General features: G+C 56.1%; 7 protein-coding genes across 7 annotated transcripts; 4 read left to right on the top strand and 3 right to left on the bottom strand.

The window, feature by feature from the left end:
- Positions 1-214: 214 nt before the first annotated feature.
- Positions 215-2,337, top strand: PHYSODRAFT_312016 (hypothetical protein; the record flags this gene model as incomplete). The annotated part of the gene is made up of 7 exons (XM_009522642.1): positions 215-262; positions 493-618; positions 697-780; positions 864-1,046; positions 1,138-1,419; positions 1,496-1,605; positions 1,746-2,337. The coding sequence occupies 7 exons, from the start codon at positions 215-217 to the stop codon at positions 2,335-2,337; spliced, it is 1,425 nt and encodes a 474-aa protein (XP_009520937.1).
- A 989-nt stretch (positions 2,338-3,326) lies between these two features.
- Positions 3,327-3,787, top strand: PHYSODRAFT_385422 (hypothetical protein; the record flags this gene model as incomplete). Its single annotated transcript, XM_009522641.1, has 2 exons — positions 3,327-3,466; positions 3,571-3,787. Coding segments are annotated over 2 exons (357 nt in total), but the record flags the coding sequence as incomplete, so codon positions are not given.
- Positions 3,788-4,739: 952 nt separating this feature from the next.
- On the top strand, positions 4,740-6,419 carry PHYSODRAFT_555392 (hypothetical protein; the record flags this gene model as incomplete). The annotated part of the gene is made up of 1 exon (XM_009522640.1): positions 4,740-6,419. One exon carries the CDS (start codon positions 4,740-4,742, stop codon positions 6,417-6,419), a length of 1,680 nt encoding a protein of 559 aa, XP_009520935.1.
- Positions 6,420-6,472: 53 nt separating this feature from the next.
- Positions 6,473-8,158, bottom strand: PHYSODRAFT_257850 (hypothetical protein; the record flags this gene model as incomplete). The annotated part of the gene is made up of 2 exons (XM_009522639.1): positions 6,473-7,034; positions 7,056-8,158. 2 exons carry the CDS (start codon positions 8,156-8,158, stop codon positions 6,473-6,475), a joined length of 1,665 nt encoding a protein of 554 aa, XP_009520934.1.
- Positions 8,159-9,453: 1,295 nt separating this feature from the next.
- On the top strand, positions 9,454-11,994 carry PHYSODRAFT_485908 (hypothetical protein; the record flags this gene model as incomplete). The annotated part of the gene is made up of 6 exons (XM_009522638.1): positions 9,454-9,508; positions 9,602-9,786; positions 9,872-10,704; positions 10,770-10,926; positions 10,998-11,519; positions 11,587-11,994. The coding sequence occupies 6 exons, from the start codon at positions 9,454-9,456 to the stop codon at positions 11,992-11,994; spliced, it is 2,160 nt and encodes a 719-aa protein (XP_009520933.1).
- Positions 11,995-12,911: 917 nt separating this feature from the next.
- Positions 12,912-15,770, bottom strand: PHYSODRAFT_487339 (hypothetical protein; the record flags this gene model as incomplete). The annotated part of the gene is made up of 5 exons (XM_009522637.1): positions 12,912-13,158; positions 13,213-13,324; positions 13,478-14,357; positions 14,406-14,683; positions 14,723-15,770. Coding segments are annotated over 5 exons (2,565 nt in total), but the record flags the coding sequence as incomplete, so codon positions are not given.
- A 414-nt stretch (positions 15,771-16,184) lies between these two features.
- On the bottom strand, positions 16,185-16,788 carry PHYSODRAFT_409154 (hypothetical protein; the record flags this gene model as incomplete). The annotated part of the gene is made up of 3 exons (XM_009522636.1): positions 16,185-16,414; positions 16,492-16,661; positions 16,742-16,788. Coding segments are annotated over 3 exons (447 nt in total), but the record flags the coding sequence as incomplete, so codon positions are not given.
- Positions 16,789-17,130: the final 342 nt, after the last annotated feature.

Below are 17,130 nucleotides of genomic sequence, written 5' to 3'. Positions count from 1 at the left end.
AATGGCCCATTCAATTAAGCACTGACGATGTCGTTGAGAATGCGTTGCTCCCCATCCAGCTGACGACGACAACGATGAATTGTCAACTCGCTCGCGACAGTTCACCATCCCTGACAAGCGTGGCGGGCTACATGTACCTCGACTTCCCTTGAGGACGCTGCTCTACGCGTTGAACGGTGGTGCCCTCTTCGTCTTGCTTTCGCTGTGCATTTCAATGCACAACACGATCTCGCGCCGTGGAAACGCGGGCAGGCAGCAGCGTGTACGTGCCGTTTCGCAGGATTGTAGCACCTTGGCCAGAGCTTTTAGTTGATCGCCGTCTCTTGGATGCTATGTTGTGTCAGAGAGACTGCCAGGGATATCCAGCAGGATACTACGAACGCCCATAAAGAATTGGGTGCCGGGGCGCTGCACTTCATCTCCAAGGATGGACTGCTCCCGATGGCGTTGCTGCCATCTAAGTTCGCAGTGGACTACGTGACTCCGCGCTAGGACCAAGCGTACCGCGGCACGTGCTGGGACTTTGCTACGATAGGATTCTTGGAGCAGTCATACCGCGCACACGGCGTTCGCAAAGGATGGCTCCAACCAGATGAATACGTCGCGTTTTTCGAGCAGGTGAGTTGAACCTGAACAGTATGAACTCTTGAGAACTACTTGTATCATTTTAATGACGCGTTCTGTGATGAATTGCAGGCCTACGGTGTAGAGGTTCTCAAGCTTTGCACTGGTGATGCGGACTCGCTGCAGCAAAAGGATTGCCGTGTCGCCGGAGACGAGGTTTATAAAATTCTACAACTTTCTGCCTTTCTGCAACTAGTGGAAATTGACACGAACGTGAATGTATACACCCTTGTACCTAGATGTGGATGAACTCGACTGAGGGTGGGGAGGTGCCTGAACTCTACTACCTGCAAAATGGGCTCAAAGAGTCCATATTCCCCCAGTCGGTGTGCAAGTACTACACGGATGATGGCAACGATACACTTTGCCCCGGCCTTGAGGCTGCGCAAGCCGCTGGCAACCCCCTCAAGTTTGAACTATCAGTACACCGCTAGTTCCTAACTTGTTTTCGGGATGGCAGAAAGTGAGGCTGACTTCTTTGTTGGCTTTTTGTTGCCGCTGCTATTCTCACAGAGTATGGCGACGAAGTACGAGGACATGTCGGTGCGGGAGCACCTCGTCCGCAAGAATCAGGCGATGCCTCTCTCCACTCCAATTGCGATGGTCACGCATTACTACCCGTGCATTGGGGAGTTCGCTAATGATCGTCACTGCCAGCCCGAGACGTGCACGTTGTGCCCTGGAGACATGGCCACGACAACGTGCTGCATTCCTTTGAAGGGAGGACGGAACCGAAACATGGAAGGAGAGTTCTTCAGCCACCGTGGCATGTCAATCGAGGGTGGTCACGCTATGGTAGGTTACTGCTTACCATGCAGGTGAAGTTGGGATGCTCACATGTAATTGCTGCTCGTACTCCCTTGTGTTTCAGCTTCTTGTAGGCTACAACGACGCCTTTTTGACCCGTGAAGGCTTCACTGGCGGGCTTATCGTCAAAAACTCGTGGGCCGATGGACCCACCCAGGGCAGTCACTCGCTCGCGTACTGGATGCAGGAGGTTTCGGACTGAGAAGAACGCTCCGTGTGTCCTAACAGCTACAAGTACGTACACGATCGAAAGATGCTGCTGTCGCCACCTCGGACTAACTCAACTTGTGCATTTACAACCTTGCGTATCATAGTCCGTTCAACTGGTACCAATGTGGAAACGAGGGGATTTCGCAGGGAAACGAGACCCACGAGTATAATGAAGGAGTCGAAGACTGCCTCTCTGAGGAGACAAAGCTGTTTGCAGACGTCAACATTCAGCCACTGCACCTCAAGTGCAAGGACCCGGAATTGTGCCGCACGGACGGAGACTTTACCTACTTTGTCCGCAACACGACCGACTGGGGCGACCGCATGACCGTCATGTGTCTGTGGGAGTACTCGGCGGAGCTTCACCTGTCGCGTGAGATCTGCCTCCCACCCATGTTGGAGGTGTACATCGCACTCACGCTGGGACCGGTTGAAGAGGAGGTGAAGGAGAACGACACAGACCGGTGCGGATTCTACTTCATCCCGTACGTGGCGCTGCGACAGTGGATCGCCCAGTTTCTGGGCTTCTTCGTCAACAGCTTCGACATCCAGTGGGACCCGCAATCGTACGCTGCCAACAAGGATCTGCATCCGGATCTGGACTACTCGCTGCTCGAGGCGTCCACCAAGAGACAGAACCACAGCGAGTTTTTGGGGCCATTCCCGTACGCTAAGATCGTTGAACGGTTCCAGTAGATGGACCGCAAGAAATTAGCACAGTAACTTCAATGTGTTGAACCAGTCCTGACAAAGTTCCCACAGATTTGTCTGGAGATCCGGTTGCTTTACGTTAGGTAAAGCTGCGCAAACGTGCATGCGCATTTCCGTTCCGACCGACGAGGTATCATTTCGGTATCGACGAGTCGGGTCGACCATCGGAGCATCACTGAGTGCGAGCAAGCAAGCAAAGCTGGATGATCCAGAAGTTCTGGGCCAGAACTGGTGGAGGGCCCTGAAAGCTATCGAACTTGTTGGTCGGAAAGACTGTGTAGTCATCGTCGCCTACTGGTACGGATAATCAGGTGATGCTGTGAGCCGCACTTCGTTAAGCGGCTTTACTTGTAGTATAAGTTACTCGATCGAGGCGAACACGCATACAGGGCGGCACTGCTCACGACAAAACATTCTCGCTCGTGTATGCCGACTAAAGACGGCGCACAGTGCTGGCAAACACGCAAGCAAGCAGGCAACTAAGAGCGAGACGTACACCCATGCTTGCAGTCCAAGCGGGACACGCCGTACAGTTTGCAGGCGGTATACTTCTTGGTCCAAGTGAGCTCGACGCACCGTCGTCCACCTGGCTCGTTCGGGACCTATCGTTAAAACGCAATACGGCTCTGCATCCGCACACGAATTAGGAAGTGGGAAGGCTGCGACGTAGCTTAGCCGCATGAATATGCAGTGCCGAGGTCGTGGACGCCAGAGGTATCTGGGGGCTGTTGCAATCTGCTCCGCGGTCATCACGCTGAGCTTGAAGTCGCGCGGCATCAACGCAAACACCGGGTGGGAACGAGCCCGGCGCGCCGCCACCCCCGTTCGTATACAGTTTTTGCAACCAATCGCGGCGGCGGGTCGCGTTTTGGAGCAAACCGCAGCAACCTCTCAAAGCAGAATAGTGCGTGCACCGCACAAGGGGCCCAAGCCAAGCTGCTGCAGTGCTGGAGCGCAGCGCACCTCAAGCCAAGATGAACATCGTGTTCGTGTGTACCAGCAACACCTGTCGCTCGCCCGTGTCGGAGCTCTTCGCCGTCGAGTACTTCCACCGCAAGCTCAACATGTCGCGCGAGCAGCAGGAGGCGAAGGGCATTGCCATTCGATCCGCGGCGTAAGTGCATCCAGCTGCATTGCAGTTTGCACCTTGTGTCCGCGTAATATGTCTCCGAGGACGAAGTGCTAACGCTGTGGTCTCGTGGTTGGTGGTGGCTGCAGGCTGACGGACGTGTTCGACCGCGAGGGCTCCCCGGCGTCCAAGCACGCCGTGGACGTGATGAAGAAGTACCAGCTGGATCTGTCCAAGCACCGCTCGCAGCTCCTGACTGAGAAAATGTGCATGGAGGCCGACTACGTCGTGTGCGTGGCGAGCGGCATGGTCTTCAAGGTGACGGAAAAGTTCCCTCAGATCAAAGAGCGAGATAACGTGCTGGCCGTCTTCGCGCGCGACGTGCCTGACCCGTGGCACATGTCCTACGACACGTACATGGAGAACATAGCGCAGAACGAGGAGATGACGCGTGACTTCCTCGATAGGCACGTCACGTGGTGAAACCCAAAGGCGTAGTCGAGCAGCGGGTTGTAATAAATACAATTGCGCTGTCAGCAAGTTGTCGTCCAGCGTGAATGCCCAAGGAATGAGTGGTCTGGGTTGACCGCATCTTCAAGGTGACCTTGGCACCCAAGGTCCTCTCAAGTTGGACGTCGCTTCTGTCGGCACAATGCAAAAAGCGGATTGATCCGGTGGCAGATTCAGCTGCAGCTATTGCATCGCAGAGCGGCAAGCTGTGCCGACGTGAAGTTGATCCGTACGGTAGCGACACTACACTACTAGTGTGCCTGCAGTTGCTGCCAAGCACTGCTGTACTTGGTCTCTGTAAAGCATGTCTCAGCGTCGTTTGGATACGCCTGATACCACTCAGATCATATTATATATATATGTATTTTTTTTAATTCTTATCTGTCTATTTCACCAAAAACCACATCTAAAGTACCGATAATTGTGGTAGCTCATACACCTACCCCTAACGTTGATCATTGGATAAAATACCATCTATCGCCCTTCTCATTCGATAATAATCTGTCATCGACATTTGATTGGATCATGACAGCCGTACAGTGGCTAAATATAAAATCATATGTGTCGGCACCGTCACGATATTTATCCGTACCGCGTATCTGGTACATGTCCAAACGCTGCGTTTTGATTCGTCGACACACTAAATACAGCCGTTTCATTGGTCAAAACGGTTTTCGCGCGCAATTTGCGTTTCGCGCCATTCATCGCCACGCTCACAACCGCATTCGCCTTCGAAAGTGCACGTGTCCTCTGTGTTGCGTCCTCCCCCTTGTCGTCCCCCCTCCCCCCCTTACCGGTACTCCGAACAATGCGCACACGAGCTCAGAAGCGCGCACAAATGCCAGCGCTCGCGCAGCAGCTGCAGCAGCGTCTGCGCACGCTGGAGGAGGCCGCGGTCGCCGCTGCCAACGCCCCCCTCAGCCCGCCGGCCCCCAAGAAGCGCAAGACTGACGACGTCTCCGCGTCGCCGCTGCTGCTCACCCCGCACCACCCGAAGCCGCGCACGCCGGTGCTTAGCGTGCTCAAGACGTCGGCCAAGTCCAAGGCCAAGGCGGAGACCAAGCCGAACATGGCCAAGCGCGTGTCTCTGTGCCGCACGCTGCAGTACACGGAGGACTCGCAGGCCGTGCTGCAGCGGATCTGCTCGGGTCAGATGCTGCGCGCCAGCACGTCCATTGTGGGTCGTGAAGAGGAGCACCAAGTAGTTCGTGATGTGCTGAAGGGAGAGCAGCAGAGCAGTCTGTTCATCATCGGCCCCCCGGGAACAGGCAAGAGCTCCTCGGTGAATGAGCTGCTGGTAGAGCAAGGCTACGAAGCGGTGGAGGCCATGTCGTCGCTGAAGCGCAAGCGAAGCAAGAGCGCGAAGGTTGCAGTCAAGTTTAACTGCAGCACCTTCACGGACCCCGCGGCGTTGTATGCCGCTGTGGCGCAGCTGGTGACGCAGGAGACGAGTTGGAAGCTGCCGGAACGACTGGACCCATTCGAGATGGGCATGTTTGTCAAGTATTGTGTGAGTACCAAGGGACAGTCGGTGGTCGTCGTGTTGGACGAGGTGGACCAGTTGCTGCGTCTTCATGCGCGCATGCAGCCGACGGTGAAGGAGGTGCTCCACTTCTTCGTGCGGTGGGCTGCGGCTGCACCGAGTTGTGTCAAGTTCCTGGGCATCATGAACGGCGTCGACATGTACGAGCAGATCTCGCGCGTTCATGTGACTGGTGACAATGCTGTCGACTCGCACGTCCCCCGTGTCGTGTTCGGCTCGTACACACACCAGGACCTGCTGCTGATCATGCACAGCTACCTTCAGAACGCACTCCCGGTGGGTGCCCACACGGCCGACGTGTCCAACTTCATCGAACCCCGAGCTATCGAGCTCATTGCAAGGAAGGTGGCTTCCCGCGATGGCGACGCCCGTCTGGCCATCAGTTTGGTGCAGCAGTCCGCTCGCCACGCTCTTCAGCGCGCAGGAGCTGCGAGCCCTTCGCACTCAGACAAGAACCCTCCGAGCACGGCTCCTGTGGTGGTCTCGCTGCGTGACGTTTTCCATTGCTCGACCTCGATGCTCTCCTCTCCGGTGGCTCAGCAGATCAAGCAGCTGCCAAGACAAGCCAAGTTGCTGCTTTACGTGATCACCGCTCTCGCCCCAGGGTGCAACGACGACGGAAGCAGCACTAGCACCAGCCCTCGCGGAAATCTGCGCAAGTGCGATATGAACCAGGTCAGTGAAGAGCTCGCGCGTCTTCGTGGCCAGCCCCAGACTGCGTGGGTTCCGCGCTTGTCTCGTGAAGAGCTGCAGACCCACTTGATGTCGCTCGACTGCTACGCGCTGGTGAAGAGCGGCAAGCGCGAAAAGGGCTCGCGGACCGCCGCTGCCATGTCCGTCCGCGCGTTTTGGACGACGAAGCTTTCCTCGTGCGTCACGATGGCCGAAGTATCGCGCGCTGTTCAAGACGACAGCTCGCTCTCCCAACTTCTACTACAACTGTAACATGTCAAGCTTTAACTAATAATCAAATTATTCCTGCAACTTTCCAACTTCGTTCAGCGTCGCGCTGAGTTTACAGCAGCCGTCTCCGAGTGCATTTGGCGTTCCAGTGCCTTCTGCGCCTTCTGCACCAGCAACGCGAGCAGCGAGCGGTCTTTCGCTGGGCGCTGTTTAAGTTTCTCCGGCGCCGGGAGCCGCTTGTCGACGGCTTCTTGGACGGCGCGCGGGAGTTCGCGGGAGATGAACTTCAAAATCTCCACGCGATACATGCAAGTGGTCTCCGCATCTAGGAGCATTGGGTCCGACGGTGACGCAGACGCCTGTAGCTGCGCGAGCTTCTGACGAATATCCGAGCCAACGGCCTCCGCCACGGCGTCTGCATCAGCTTCGCGGGTCGGTTCAGTCTGGTCTCGGTGCACGCGCAAGAAGCCCGTGACACGCGCAGTGATGCACGCGAGCAGGTCGGAGCGGATCTCCGAGGCGATGCGACTCAGTTCGCGAACCGCGACGTCCTCTGGGGAGCGGGCGTCGTACACGCTCTGAGGTTCGGAAACGGAAGTAGCTGAGTCAACGCGCAGGCGCTTAAGAGGGGAACGGTTTGTCGTCGGAGAGGGTTGACTAAGTGGTGTGGTTTGATACCATCGGTGCTGCTGGTTCCTGCTGAGCGGTTGTTGCTGCTGTTGCTGATCTTGCTGCTGATTGAAGCTACCGCCGGGCGTGCTCACGTAAGGTCTCGGACTCGGCGTCGGTCGACTGCTGGGGCTGTGATTCACCATGAGCGACTGCACGGGTCTTAAGTGGAAAGAGCCTGAGGCCGGAGTCCGCGGCGTCCTGATGTCGCGCGGCGTCCCAATTCCCTGTCGAAGCTGCAGCAGCGCGAGTTGAGGTCCGGTGGCGTTAGCGCTCGCTGTCGGACTGGGTAACGCAATCGACGGCAGCGATCTATGCGGAGCCGGAGCCACCGACGGCGAGTTGGCAAAGCCCGCGACCTCCTGTCGGTTCAAGCTTCTGCCCCCGTCGTTCTCCGCGCCGTTGAAGCGCTGCAGCAGCGTCTGCAGCAAGGAGGCCAGCTGCTGGTTGGTCCGCTGCATCTTCTGCATCTCCTCGCGCAGGCCACCAACTTCAGCGCGGAGCTCCTCGAACTCGACGCGCTCAATGGGCGTGCCTGCTGCGCCCAGCGGGGTGGAGACCCGCGCGTCGCTGGGCGAGCGGCGCCGGATCTCGCACAGCAGGTCTCTCCTGCCCCTGACGAAGCGGTCGTGGCGGAACTCCCACCAGTCCTTGGGGCTGGCGTCCTCGGCCGCTTCCGCCGCTGCTGCTGCATTTCCCTCCGCCTCCTCGGCCGCCGACGTGGCGCGCACCTTCCTGAAGCCGTAGAGATTGAGCTGCCGCACGAAGGAGCTGAACTTGCGGTGCTTGAAGTACGTGGGGATGACGTGCTCCGCGAAGGCCGTCGGCAGCTTGACCACGAAGCTGTCGCCGCGCGCCGTCCAGCTGGCCAGCTCGGGCGGGCAGCGCTCCAGCAGTTCGTACGTCTTCTCCAGGAATAGCGCGGCCTCCTCCCTGCGGCGCTTGGTGCCGCGCGCGGACCCGGAGCCGTCACCGCCGCCGCCGTCTGGCGTTGGCGTGTCGGCGCTGTCGGATACGGGCGTGGACACGCGGATACGCAGCGGCCGCAGCTCCGCGTCGGCGGATAATGCCGTCGCCGCGCCCTCCCCCTCTACCTGGACGCCCGACGCCATGCTGCTGCTGCTGCTGCTCGGTGATCCCTCGAATTCGGTTGTGCGGACGGACTCTCCCTCCTCCTGTAGCCGGTCGAGCAGAGCAGAGCACGAGGGACTCGTTCCCCCCTTGGCGTCGAGACATGGCAATAATTGGAAGCATCGCCGCGGCTTTGTGCGCCCGGAGTGGCTACAAGCGCCGCGGATTGGTCCGCTGGACGACCCAAGGGGCGCGATTTGATGGGGATCAGCAGGCAGCGGCCGCCTCAACAGTCGGAAGTCGGGCGTGGCGCCCCAAAGTGGCGTATCTTGGGCAGCGAGATGACAAACTTTGGAGACTGTGTGGCACCAAGCTGCTGCTGTTGCTGCGATGTCGCCGCTATCATTGCCATTGCGAGGTGTCCGTAGCTTGTCATTCAGTGCCAGCGAGGGAAAGCAAGCCGGAGAATGGCCAGGCTCGTCTGCAGGCGTCTTCAACGCCGATTGCAACCGTCACATCTTCGATTTTCTCTTCGCTTTGATGGGCCTCGGATGGATGCTCTCTTTCGTAGCGGCGGACCATGCGGGCTGGAAGAGGGGGCCATGGACTCAGCGCGTTCCGCTGGCGTTGATCTGTGCAAGCATGGAGGGCAAGTGCCGGCCTCTATCTGCCTCCACGCGCGCGCGCGCTCGCGCCTTCTCTCCTCTTCTCAAGACGGGCCAGCGCGGGAGGGCTCTGCATTGGCCGGCGCAGCGGATTCACGCCGCCGCCTCGTCCACTTTGCGTGTCCAGTTGAGCATCGAAAACCACTGGTCCTGGCCGAGCACAATGCGGCGATGGCCTGGTCGGCTGCGGCGCATGGACCCCGTTGGTGCTGCAGATTCCCCGGCCGCAATCGATCGACGGCCCCGGCATCGGAAGCCCTCGCCCAGCGTCTCCCAGGAGACGAGCGGCTCCGTACATGTATTCAATTGCAAGTCGTTCCGTCCTCCAACAGGCGGAGATAGACCCACTGGCTCGAGAGAACTACAACTACAGAGCCCCTCCAACTACAGAGCCCCTCGGTGATAATGCCTCAAGCATTGGCCTCAATGAGCTTCTCCGCCCCGCGCCTCCATCTTGCATCACGTGGACATTTTTCAGTGCAATTGCCCCGGAGACATGTTGAAGCGCGGTGCCAACTTTTGTCATTTTTTCACTTGAAATCTGTATGCCGCGCTCTCCGAGCCAACCACCGGCGGCCAAATCATGTTGTGCGTGTCATGTCTTGGCTCATTTGACCAAAATGGCTACCCCCAGCACGCCGTCGAGCCTCGAGACGCCGCCGCCGCGCCGCATGCAGCGCGACCTGGCGCGCGCGCTGTTGGACCCTCAGTCGGGGGGCGTCGCCGGTGCGTTCTGCCATGCTTTTCGCGTTGGTTTAGGCTCTTGAAGCTCCAAATTAGCCTCCGTTTTGACGTGTATCATTCATTCCGCGACTCCAGCCTACGTGCAGGAGTGCGTCCACTCCACGAGCATCGGCGTGGACGCCACCTTCGTCTTCCTGCTGCAAGTGATCGAGGAGATGGACGACGCCATTGGCGAGTTCCTGCCGCTCGCAGCCAATGAGCAGCCGCTGCCCCACGACCACGAGGTCGAACTCGGCACACTGCTGTCCGCTGCGTCGCTGGTACGTTGCACTGCAATGCAATGCAATACCCATGCAATGCAATGGTCAGGAGCTAAAAGACTGCTTGACTACCCTTAATTCGTAGACGATTCGCTATGTGACCGAGCGCCAGGCCATGACGCCGCTGCTGCAGCGGTATCGCGACGCGTTCGACAAGGTTCTGCAGTATCCCGCGTGGACGCACAAGTGCTACTACGGACTCAAGGCGGTGGCGCTGATGGGCACCACGCGAGTGCTCGAGAGCTTCGGAGAGCAGGTGCCTGCGGGCGACGTGCTCAAGCAGCTGCGGTGGCTGTTCCCGCTGTTCAAAGACGAGCAGGTTCAGGCGGAGCTGCGGTTGAACACGCTGCTGCGTCCGGCGTGTGAGTACGTGGCGGTGGCGCTGCAGACCCACCCGGCCGCGAGGGAAGCCATCTTCACGGAGGTGCTGCCGCAGTTGTTGACGCTTGTGACGAAGGAAGGGGCAGAGACACAGGAGACGGCGGTGGCGGAGGCGGTCAAGGTGGAGCTGGCGACGACTGTGGCTGTGCTGCTGGAGGCCAAGTCGCCGTACACTCCGCCCAACACTTTTGCGTTGTTGGTTCTTCCTTCGTTTGTCGAGGAGATGGAAGCGGATGAGTCCAAGGTTTCCAGTAGCAACGCCATGTTTACCGCCAATGCGGAGGCAGACGCCAAGTCGGACAGGTTGGAGACTCTGGACGAAGAGGAGGAGAAACCTTCAGCCACTGCGATCGCGAGGCAGAGGGAAGGGGACTGCTGCAAGGTGCTCTGCACGTGGCTGGAGGTGGAAAGTAGACGGATGGTGGCCGCTCAAGCTCTCGCCGTCATGTACAGGGTCGTTGCCAATGGCACGACGGCAGAGAACGTGGCGAACGGCGCGATCTCACTGACTACTCCACTTGACGAGATGACCAAGGCGTACGTATTCTTTAAGTGTTTGGCGTGTGGATGCTGTCATCTAATTAGTTTGCTCTGTTTACTAGACTCAAGGATACGGAGTTGTCTTCACTTCCTGATTTCGAGTTCATCAACGCGCTGCTCGAGTCGATTCGTGACATTTTTCTTTTCCAGCAAAGATTGGCCGTCCCTGCCCTTGAAGGTGCTTTCAAGGCCATGAGCGGCGTGATGCCTCGACTAGAGGTGAGCAAGATTGACTTAGCTTTGTTCTCTTATGCGTTGACTAATTTGCTTGCATGGTTGATTTACCACAGGCCGGTCTCAAATTATTTTCTAAGAAGCACTCGGCTGAGAGACGCAGCGCCAAGGGAGCTTGTTCAGCCATCCGACACACGCTGGTGGAGGCGTTCCTCGCCTGGCTGCACCACCCCGACGCGGCCACTTTGCTCACGTGCCAGGTGGACTTCTTGCACAACGTGGCTGGCACTCTCGCCGACCCGCGCGTGTACGGCGACGTGATTGCTGTTCTGCGCGCGTCTACGGTTCCAGAGGCGAGCATTGAGTACGATACTGGCCGTCGACTTGCCGTCGTGACGCTCTGCCAAGCCATCAACCAGCTCGCTCGGTATTCCAAGTCAACGGCCAACCGGATCATCTCGGGCCTCACTCGTGTTGCTGCAGCCTGCCGTAGCGACATCCACCCGCTGGCTAACGAGCTCGTGCTACCTCTGCTGCCGTCAATGCTCGACGGATCACAATGGGGCAAGTTCCTGCGTCTTCGCACAGAAGCTGTGGCGACGGTACTTATCGGTTGCGCTGAGAACGACGACTTCCAGGTATGTAGCTGCTGTTGTGTAATGGGTAGAATGGTAGAATCTAATGTAGAGTGATGGTGTTGTGCAGGTCGATAACCACCCTTGGATCAGCGACTTTATCAGCTTCCTGCTTGACCCCGTCGTATCCTCGGAGAACGTGCACTCGCTCATGATCCTGTGCGGATTGATCCGGGCCGAGCGCAAGCTGCTGCTTCACGTCGTGTCGTTCTGCATGGCCAACCCGCAAATGGTCACGCAGACTTTGCACGAGCCTCTCGCGCGGTGGCCGCTCTACGAGGAAGACGTCGAGCTTGTCGTCGTCACGCTGGAGCTGCTCGAGGCGTTGTTGAGCGCCAAAACTCTGCGAGCCACGGTGGACGTCGACGCGATCTATGCCACGATTTTGCAGCTTTCCGAGAACGCGGCAAGCGAAGGCCTGGAGGTGATTTCGACCGTTTGTAAGCAAGTTATGGCATCGCTGGGCTCCCAGCAGTAGATTTTAGTTGTCAAAAGCTGCCTCCAAAGCGTCCGAAGTGTCTAGGAGCTCGCTGCGCCAGCGGAAGGGGGCAGCTCATGTGAAATACCGGGGACTAGCCTCCCACCCACCCACGAACACACGTGCCAGTACAACTCGCCGATCGAAGGCGGGTCCGAGCACTGGTAAAGTATCCCTGCAGACGAGTAGATCTGTATTTGAGGGCGTAAGCAATGTGTCATAGAGAGATTGGACGCCACGAAGCACCTGTACGTGAATCCTTCTTGACAACGCACCACCAGCGACTGGTACTCGCAGCCTTCAAGGCTGTTGATGGTCTCCAGCTCGACATGTCCGTTGCAACCTTCCGAGTTCTGTCTCCACACGTGCCCCACCATCGCTTTGTCCTTCCAGACCTCAACAATCACATCCATACTCTCCGATCCGCCGACGTACGAGAGAATGACTCGAAAAGTTCGCTCCGTAGCGATCACGGGACTTAGTAAGGCCAAGTACCGATTGCCATCTTTCGCTTGCGTTCTACTACTCACCCACGTGACTTTCACGGGCAAAATAACAGGGAAACACTCGGGCGTTGTCACTTCCAGACGATACGTCCCCAGTCTCAGCTTGAATCCTCTCGAACTCCCCACTGCAACGTCCCCGTCACTACGTTCCTCTTTAACAGATAAGTCGCAGATTAAGGGGGTTCTGGCGTTGCGGCGTCTACCAGCAGCAGCGCTTTCAAAGCTCCCGATGGACGAGGCTGAATGGAAGCGAATGTTGGCCAGCTTGGAGCTCGTTTGACTCGAGGCGATGGCTACTATCACCGTCACGCGCACCCCACCAAAGAGAACAGGCATGGTGATTGTCTTGGACGTGCGGTAGCGACCTCCATCCACCACAACCTGCTTCAACGCCGAGTAGAGAACGCAACTGCATTCTCTTAGCACATCCACAGCGTACAAACCTTTGCACACATCCCACGTCGCGCAGCCATTGACGTCGGTCATGACAACTTGTCGCTCCGAGCTGCAGTTGTTGGTGATTTGGAGAGGAATACCAGCAAGTGTAATGTTGATGTGCGGGTGGAAGTAGTCGACCAACTGCACACTGTACGTCCACCGGTAGACGTCCAGGGGGATCACCAGCTCCTGAACTGAAGAAGACGCGGTCGTTGGACCGCTGTACAGCCCCGAGGCGGAGATCGTAGGATAGACGGCGACAAGGGACGTCCACTCGAAGTAGTCGAGGTGGAACACGTACAACGAATAGCTGCCGGGGACTAGACGACAGTTTGCTCTACCGTCACTGTCCGTCACGAACAACTGTCGTCGGTCTTTGATGACCCCTTCTGCGTTATCACCAGACTTTGGCTCTTGACCATCCGAGATGGTTGGGTTATCCGACGAACTCAACTCACCCGCTTCGCTTTTCCTCTCTGAATGATCGTCCGATGAAGCGAATTGAGCCTTTTTGCTCCTCCATTCTTCGAGGAATGCACGTTCGTCTATGACCCTCTTCTCCTTGAATGGTACAGTAACTCCTCGCAGCATTAGATCGAGCTCTGCGAGCTCCCCTCTAGTGGAATGCTGCAGCAAGTCTCGTTCAGATTCGGTGAGGATTAACCGGTTAGTAAAGGCCCGTTGGAGTCGACTTGGGGAGCTCTGTGAGTACTCTCGAGCGTGCTCACTCTTCCGAGCTCTCTCGATAATGCTCACTTTGATCTTCTCGTAGCGTTGGCGCATGACTCTCCTCAGCATGGCTCGTGCTCGAACCACAGAGATCAATTTTACGTTGAGATTTGCAGCTATCGTGGCTCGTTTGGAGGCTTTCGCGATGCATTCATTGACAAACTCTTCGGCCACTTCACGCGTGACCTCAATCGCTCTCTTCTTCTGTAGTCGACGTCGAATGGACATGAGTCTTGAGCCCATCATAAGCGTGGGGAGCACAGTCTTCGCCAGATTCGAGCTCAACGCATCAAACGAGATGTTCTTCTCAATGAAAACGTGCACTTTTTCCACGGGATCGTTCGTCTGCGCACTCACGACGCGAAACTCGACATGCCGCTTCACCCGCTTGTTCTGAGGAGCGAACGGGTTCTGCTGCAGACATTCCTTGATTCCGTGCCGGGATAAAATCCGTAGTATGGTGCGATAAATCGACTGGATGGTTGGTAGAGTTCGGTTGGCCGAGTTGCGGGTGGTGTACGTGTACACGTCGATCTCCTCCTCCACTTCTTGTAGCTTCAGTGCAATCTTTAACCGAAACTTGCTGGAGCTGCTGTCACCTTCAAAAAATGGCACCAGAACGATGCGGCCATTTCGACCGAAGCGGATATTCTTTGCCAGTCGGCGAGCAAACTCCTCGCACTCGCGATTCTCTGGTAAAGGGTTTTCTTTCTCGCTTGAAGTTTCAATGAAATGCACACGGATTTCGTACGTCTGGATGATTCGTAGCTCAGCGAGGAGAACGTTGACTTCGTCGATACTTGCGTAAATGGAGGTGGCATTGCCACACCCTCCAATCGCCTGAAGCTGCCACAGATTATTTTTCTTGGATCGATAAGCAGCGGCTAGAGTGAACCATCGACAGTTTCCATTGGGTCTTGCGTCGAACATACCGAGAACATGGTGCTCCTCGACGTTCTCCAGCTGAATACGAGCTCCTGGGAGTTGATGTAACTGTTCACTGTGGGAATCATTTGCTGCGTCCCCCGCCACTTTTTGTAGTGAGAAGAGCACACAGAAGACTTTGTTCGACAAGGCGGTTAGACGGAGATATACGCGATCTACAATGCCATTGTAGATCGTCTGACCTTGTCGATACGAGATGCCTCCGCGTTTGGTGACTGGGCAACCCTCGTGAACGAAATCGACGAGCTGGAAGTCGTAATCTAGCAAAACACAGACAAAACGCCAGGGTGATCGAGGTCCACCGGTATCGCACATCATGGTCGAAGACACCAGGAGGGTATTCATAAACGGAAGCTTGTATAATCCTGTCGGTGTCGGTGTGAGCATTGACAAACTCGGTAGATCATCCATGCGATGGTTTTGCGCTCGGGAATAAGTATCTTGGATGCGTTTGAGGTAACTTACGACTTCCTGGAGTTCTGTTGCAGCAAAGTAAAACCCAATTTTCTCGAATTCTGCCGAAACTTTCCGTTCTGTCAGTACTAGCTTCCGGTTAATCACGGATTCCATGAACGTCCGCTCTCTGTTGTATCGAGTCTGTCCTGCTAATGCGAGTAAATGTCGGAATGCTTGGATTTGAATTTCTTCGCCAGGGGCCCGCTTGGCTTCGAATAACACGATCGACTCGATCTTCTTCTTGATGTCCTCCAGGTTCGGGAAGCACCCGGTAGAGGCCATTGAGTGTACCACGATACTAACCGATCCCTTACCTGTGTTGCGTGTGAGCTCTATTGTAATCTCGAAAGATCCGATAGGCGGTCGAACGTCTTCGTGGTTCACCACAACGTTCAGTAAGGGGCTCATTTGCTCAATTCCAGACACAATTGCACTCACTTTCTGCTCGTACTCGACTTGAGATCGGCAGATGTGGTCGTGACTTCTCTGGACACTGAACTCCAAGGCATATTGAACCAATACTCGCACATCTCCAGACTGAACAGCAGTCAATAGTAGATTCTCGAATGATTTTGGACTTGCAACCCCCACGTCACAATGAGCATCGTCGAAGAAGTTCGCTAGTAAGACAACCGATCCTTTGGTTGTCGGGGGTAGTACCCCACATACTGCAGAAGTGGATTGTGGAGTTGGTGTCCACATCGGAGGCGCGTTTTGTCTCCAGAATACATTGCGATGAGCATTCACGACGTTCTCAAAGCTTGAGCTGTCGCGTACAGAACCGATCTCGGGGATTGTCAAGGAAATTAGCGGCTCCATTTGGACGCTGGTAGGTATTTTTCCTCCACGAAATTGACCAGGAGAAACTTTCCAAAGCTTGAACGAAGCTATGAGCCCTACAAAGCCGATTCTGGAGCGCCATTCACGGACGCTTCTCGCGTAGGACGGGTGACCTCCTACGTAAACGGAGTTGGAACTTGACGGCGCTTGGACCCATGCAGAGCTCCCACCGGCACGTCTTCCATGCGGAGGACTGGTCGTGAATGAACCATTGTTGTCTATAGGACGTATTCGCGCGCAGTCTACCAGCTCGTTGTCGAAGAATATCTGGAGATATCGGCAGTCGAACACAACTTTCAAGTTCACCCAGCGATTACTGGGCACTTCGTAGTTGTTCGCCCAACATTCCCAATCTCGCCAGCGAACACGACAACCTCCGTCCTCCCCTTTATCTCGATAGTTCGGAAGAACCCCTCGATCATAGATGGAATACGTGGTCTCACCATCGTCAAAATTGTCGACATGGAGTATAGCTGATAAAAGTTTTGGCGTCGACTCGCTCCGGCCTATTCAACAATAATCCGTAACCCATCAGTAAATATTATCCTATCTCTATTACAGGAACTTTAATGCAAAAAATCACCTTCAAGCGTGCTTGAGAATTCACTTCTTTTGCGTGATACCGCAGAGTCTTCCCCTTTGTCAGCTGAGCAGCCGAAAACACTTCGGTTCGTGCTGCCACAGCACAACCACCGGACAAACTCGCCCGAGTCATCGAGCTCAGGCGATTTATGGCGCACTCCATCTTCTTCGCTTTATCGTAAGCACGTAGAACGAAGAGAAACTCATTAATGCCAATAGTCACCTCCATAAAAATCCCTCTCAACACTTACACTTTTGCTTTGTATTTTTCCGTGTCCGCGGCCTTGAATAGCAGCAGGTAGATCGAAAACCCGCCATTACCCAGCAAGCGGGAAGGTTCCGTGCTTTCTGGCCCTTTCGACGCATCGGACAACGGAATTTCGAGAAAGCCGTCTCCATACAGAGAAATCACTGGATTCGTGCTATGTGCAACAGTGGCAGCCTTACTGCTGATCACAACAGAATCAGTTCTTGCGGATTTTACTACCGATACACGGGTTTGGTCCTCAGCCCTGCAGTCAGTAACATGATGTTTATTCCGCTGTAAGATGCACGATAACAGGCCAACACTGTCCCCAAACCTGGATGTAGTCGGCTCGAGTAAAGCAGGCGCCACCTTCTCCTCGATAACTGGGCAGCT

The sequence above is a fragment of the Phytophthora sojae genome, assembly GCF_000149755.1.
Source record: "Phytophthora sojae unplaced genomic scaffold PHYSOscaffold_2, whole genome shotgun sequence".
NCBI lineage: Eukaryota > Oomycota > Peronosporomycetes > Peronosporales > Peronosporaceae > Phytophthora > Phytophthora sojae.
Note: the sequence above shows the minus strand (reverse complement) of the source record. Positions and strands in the feature narration are given on the sequence as shown.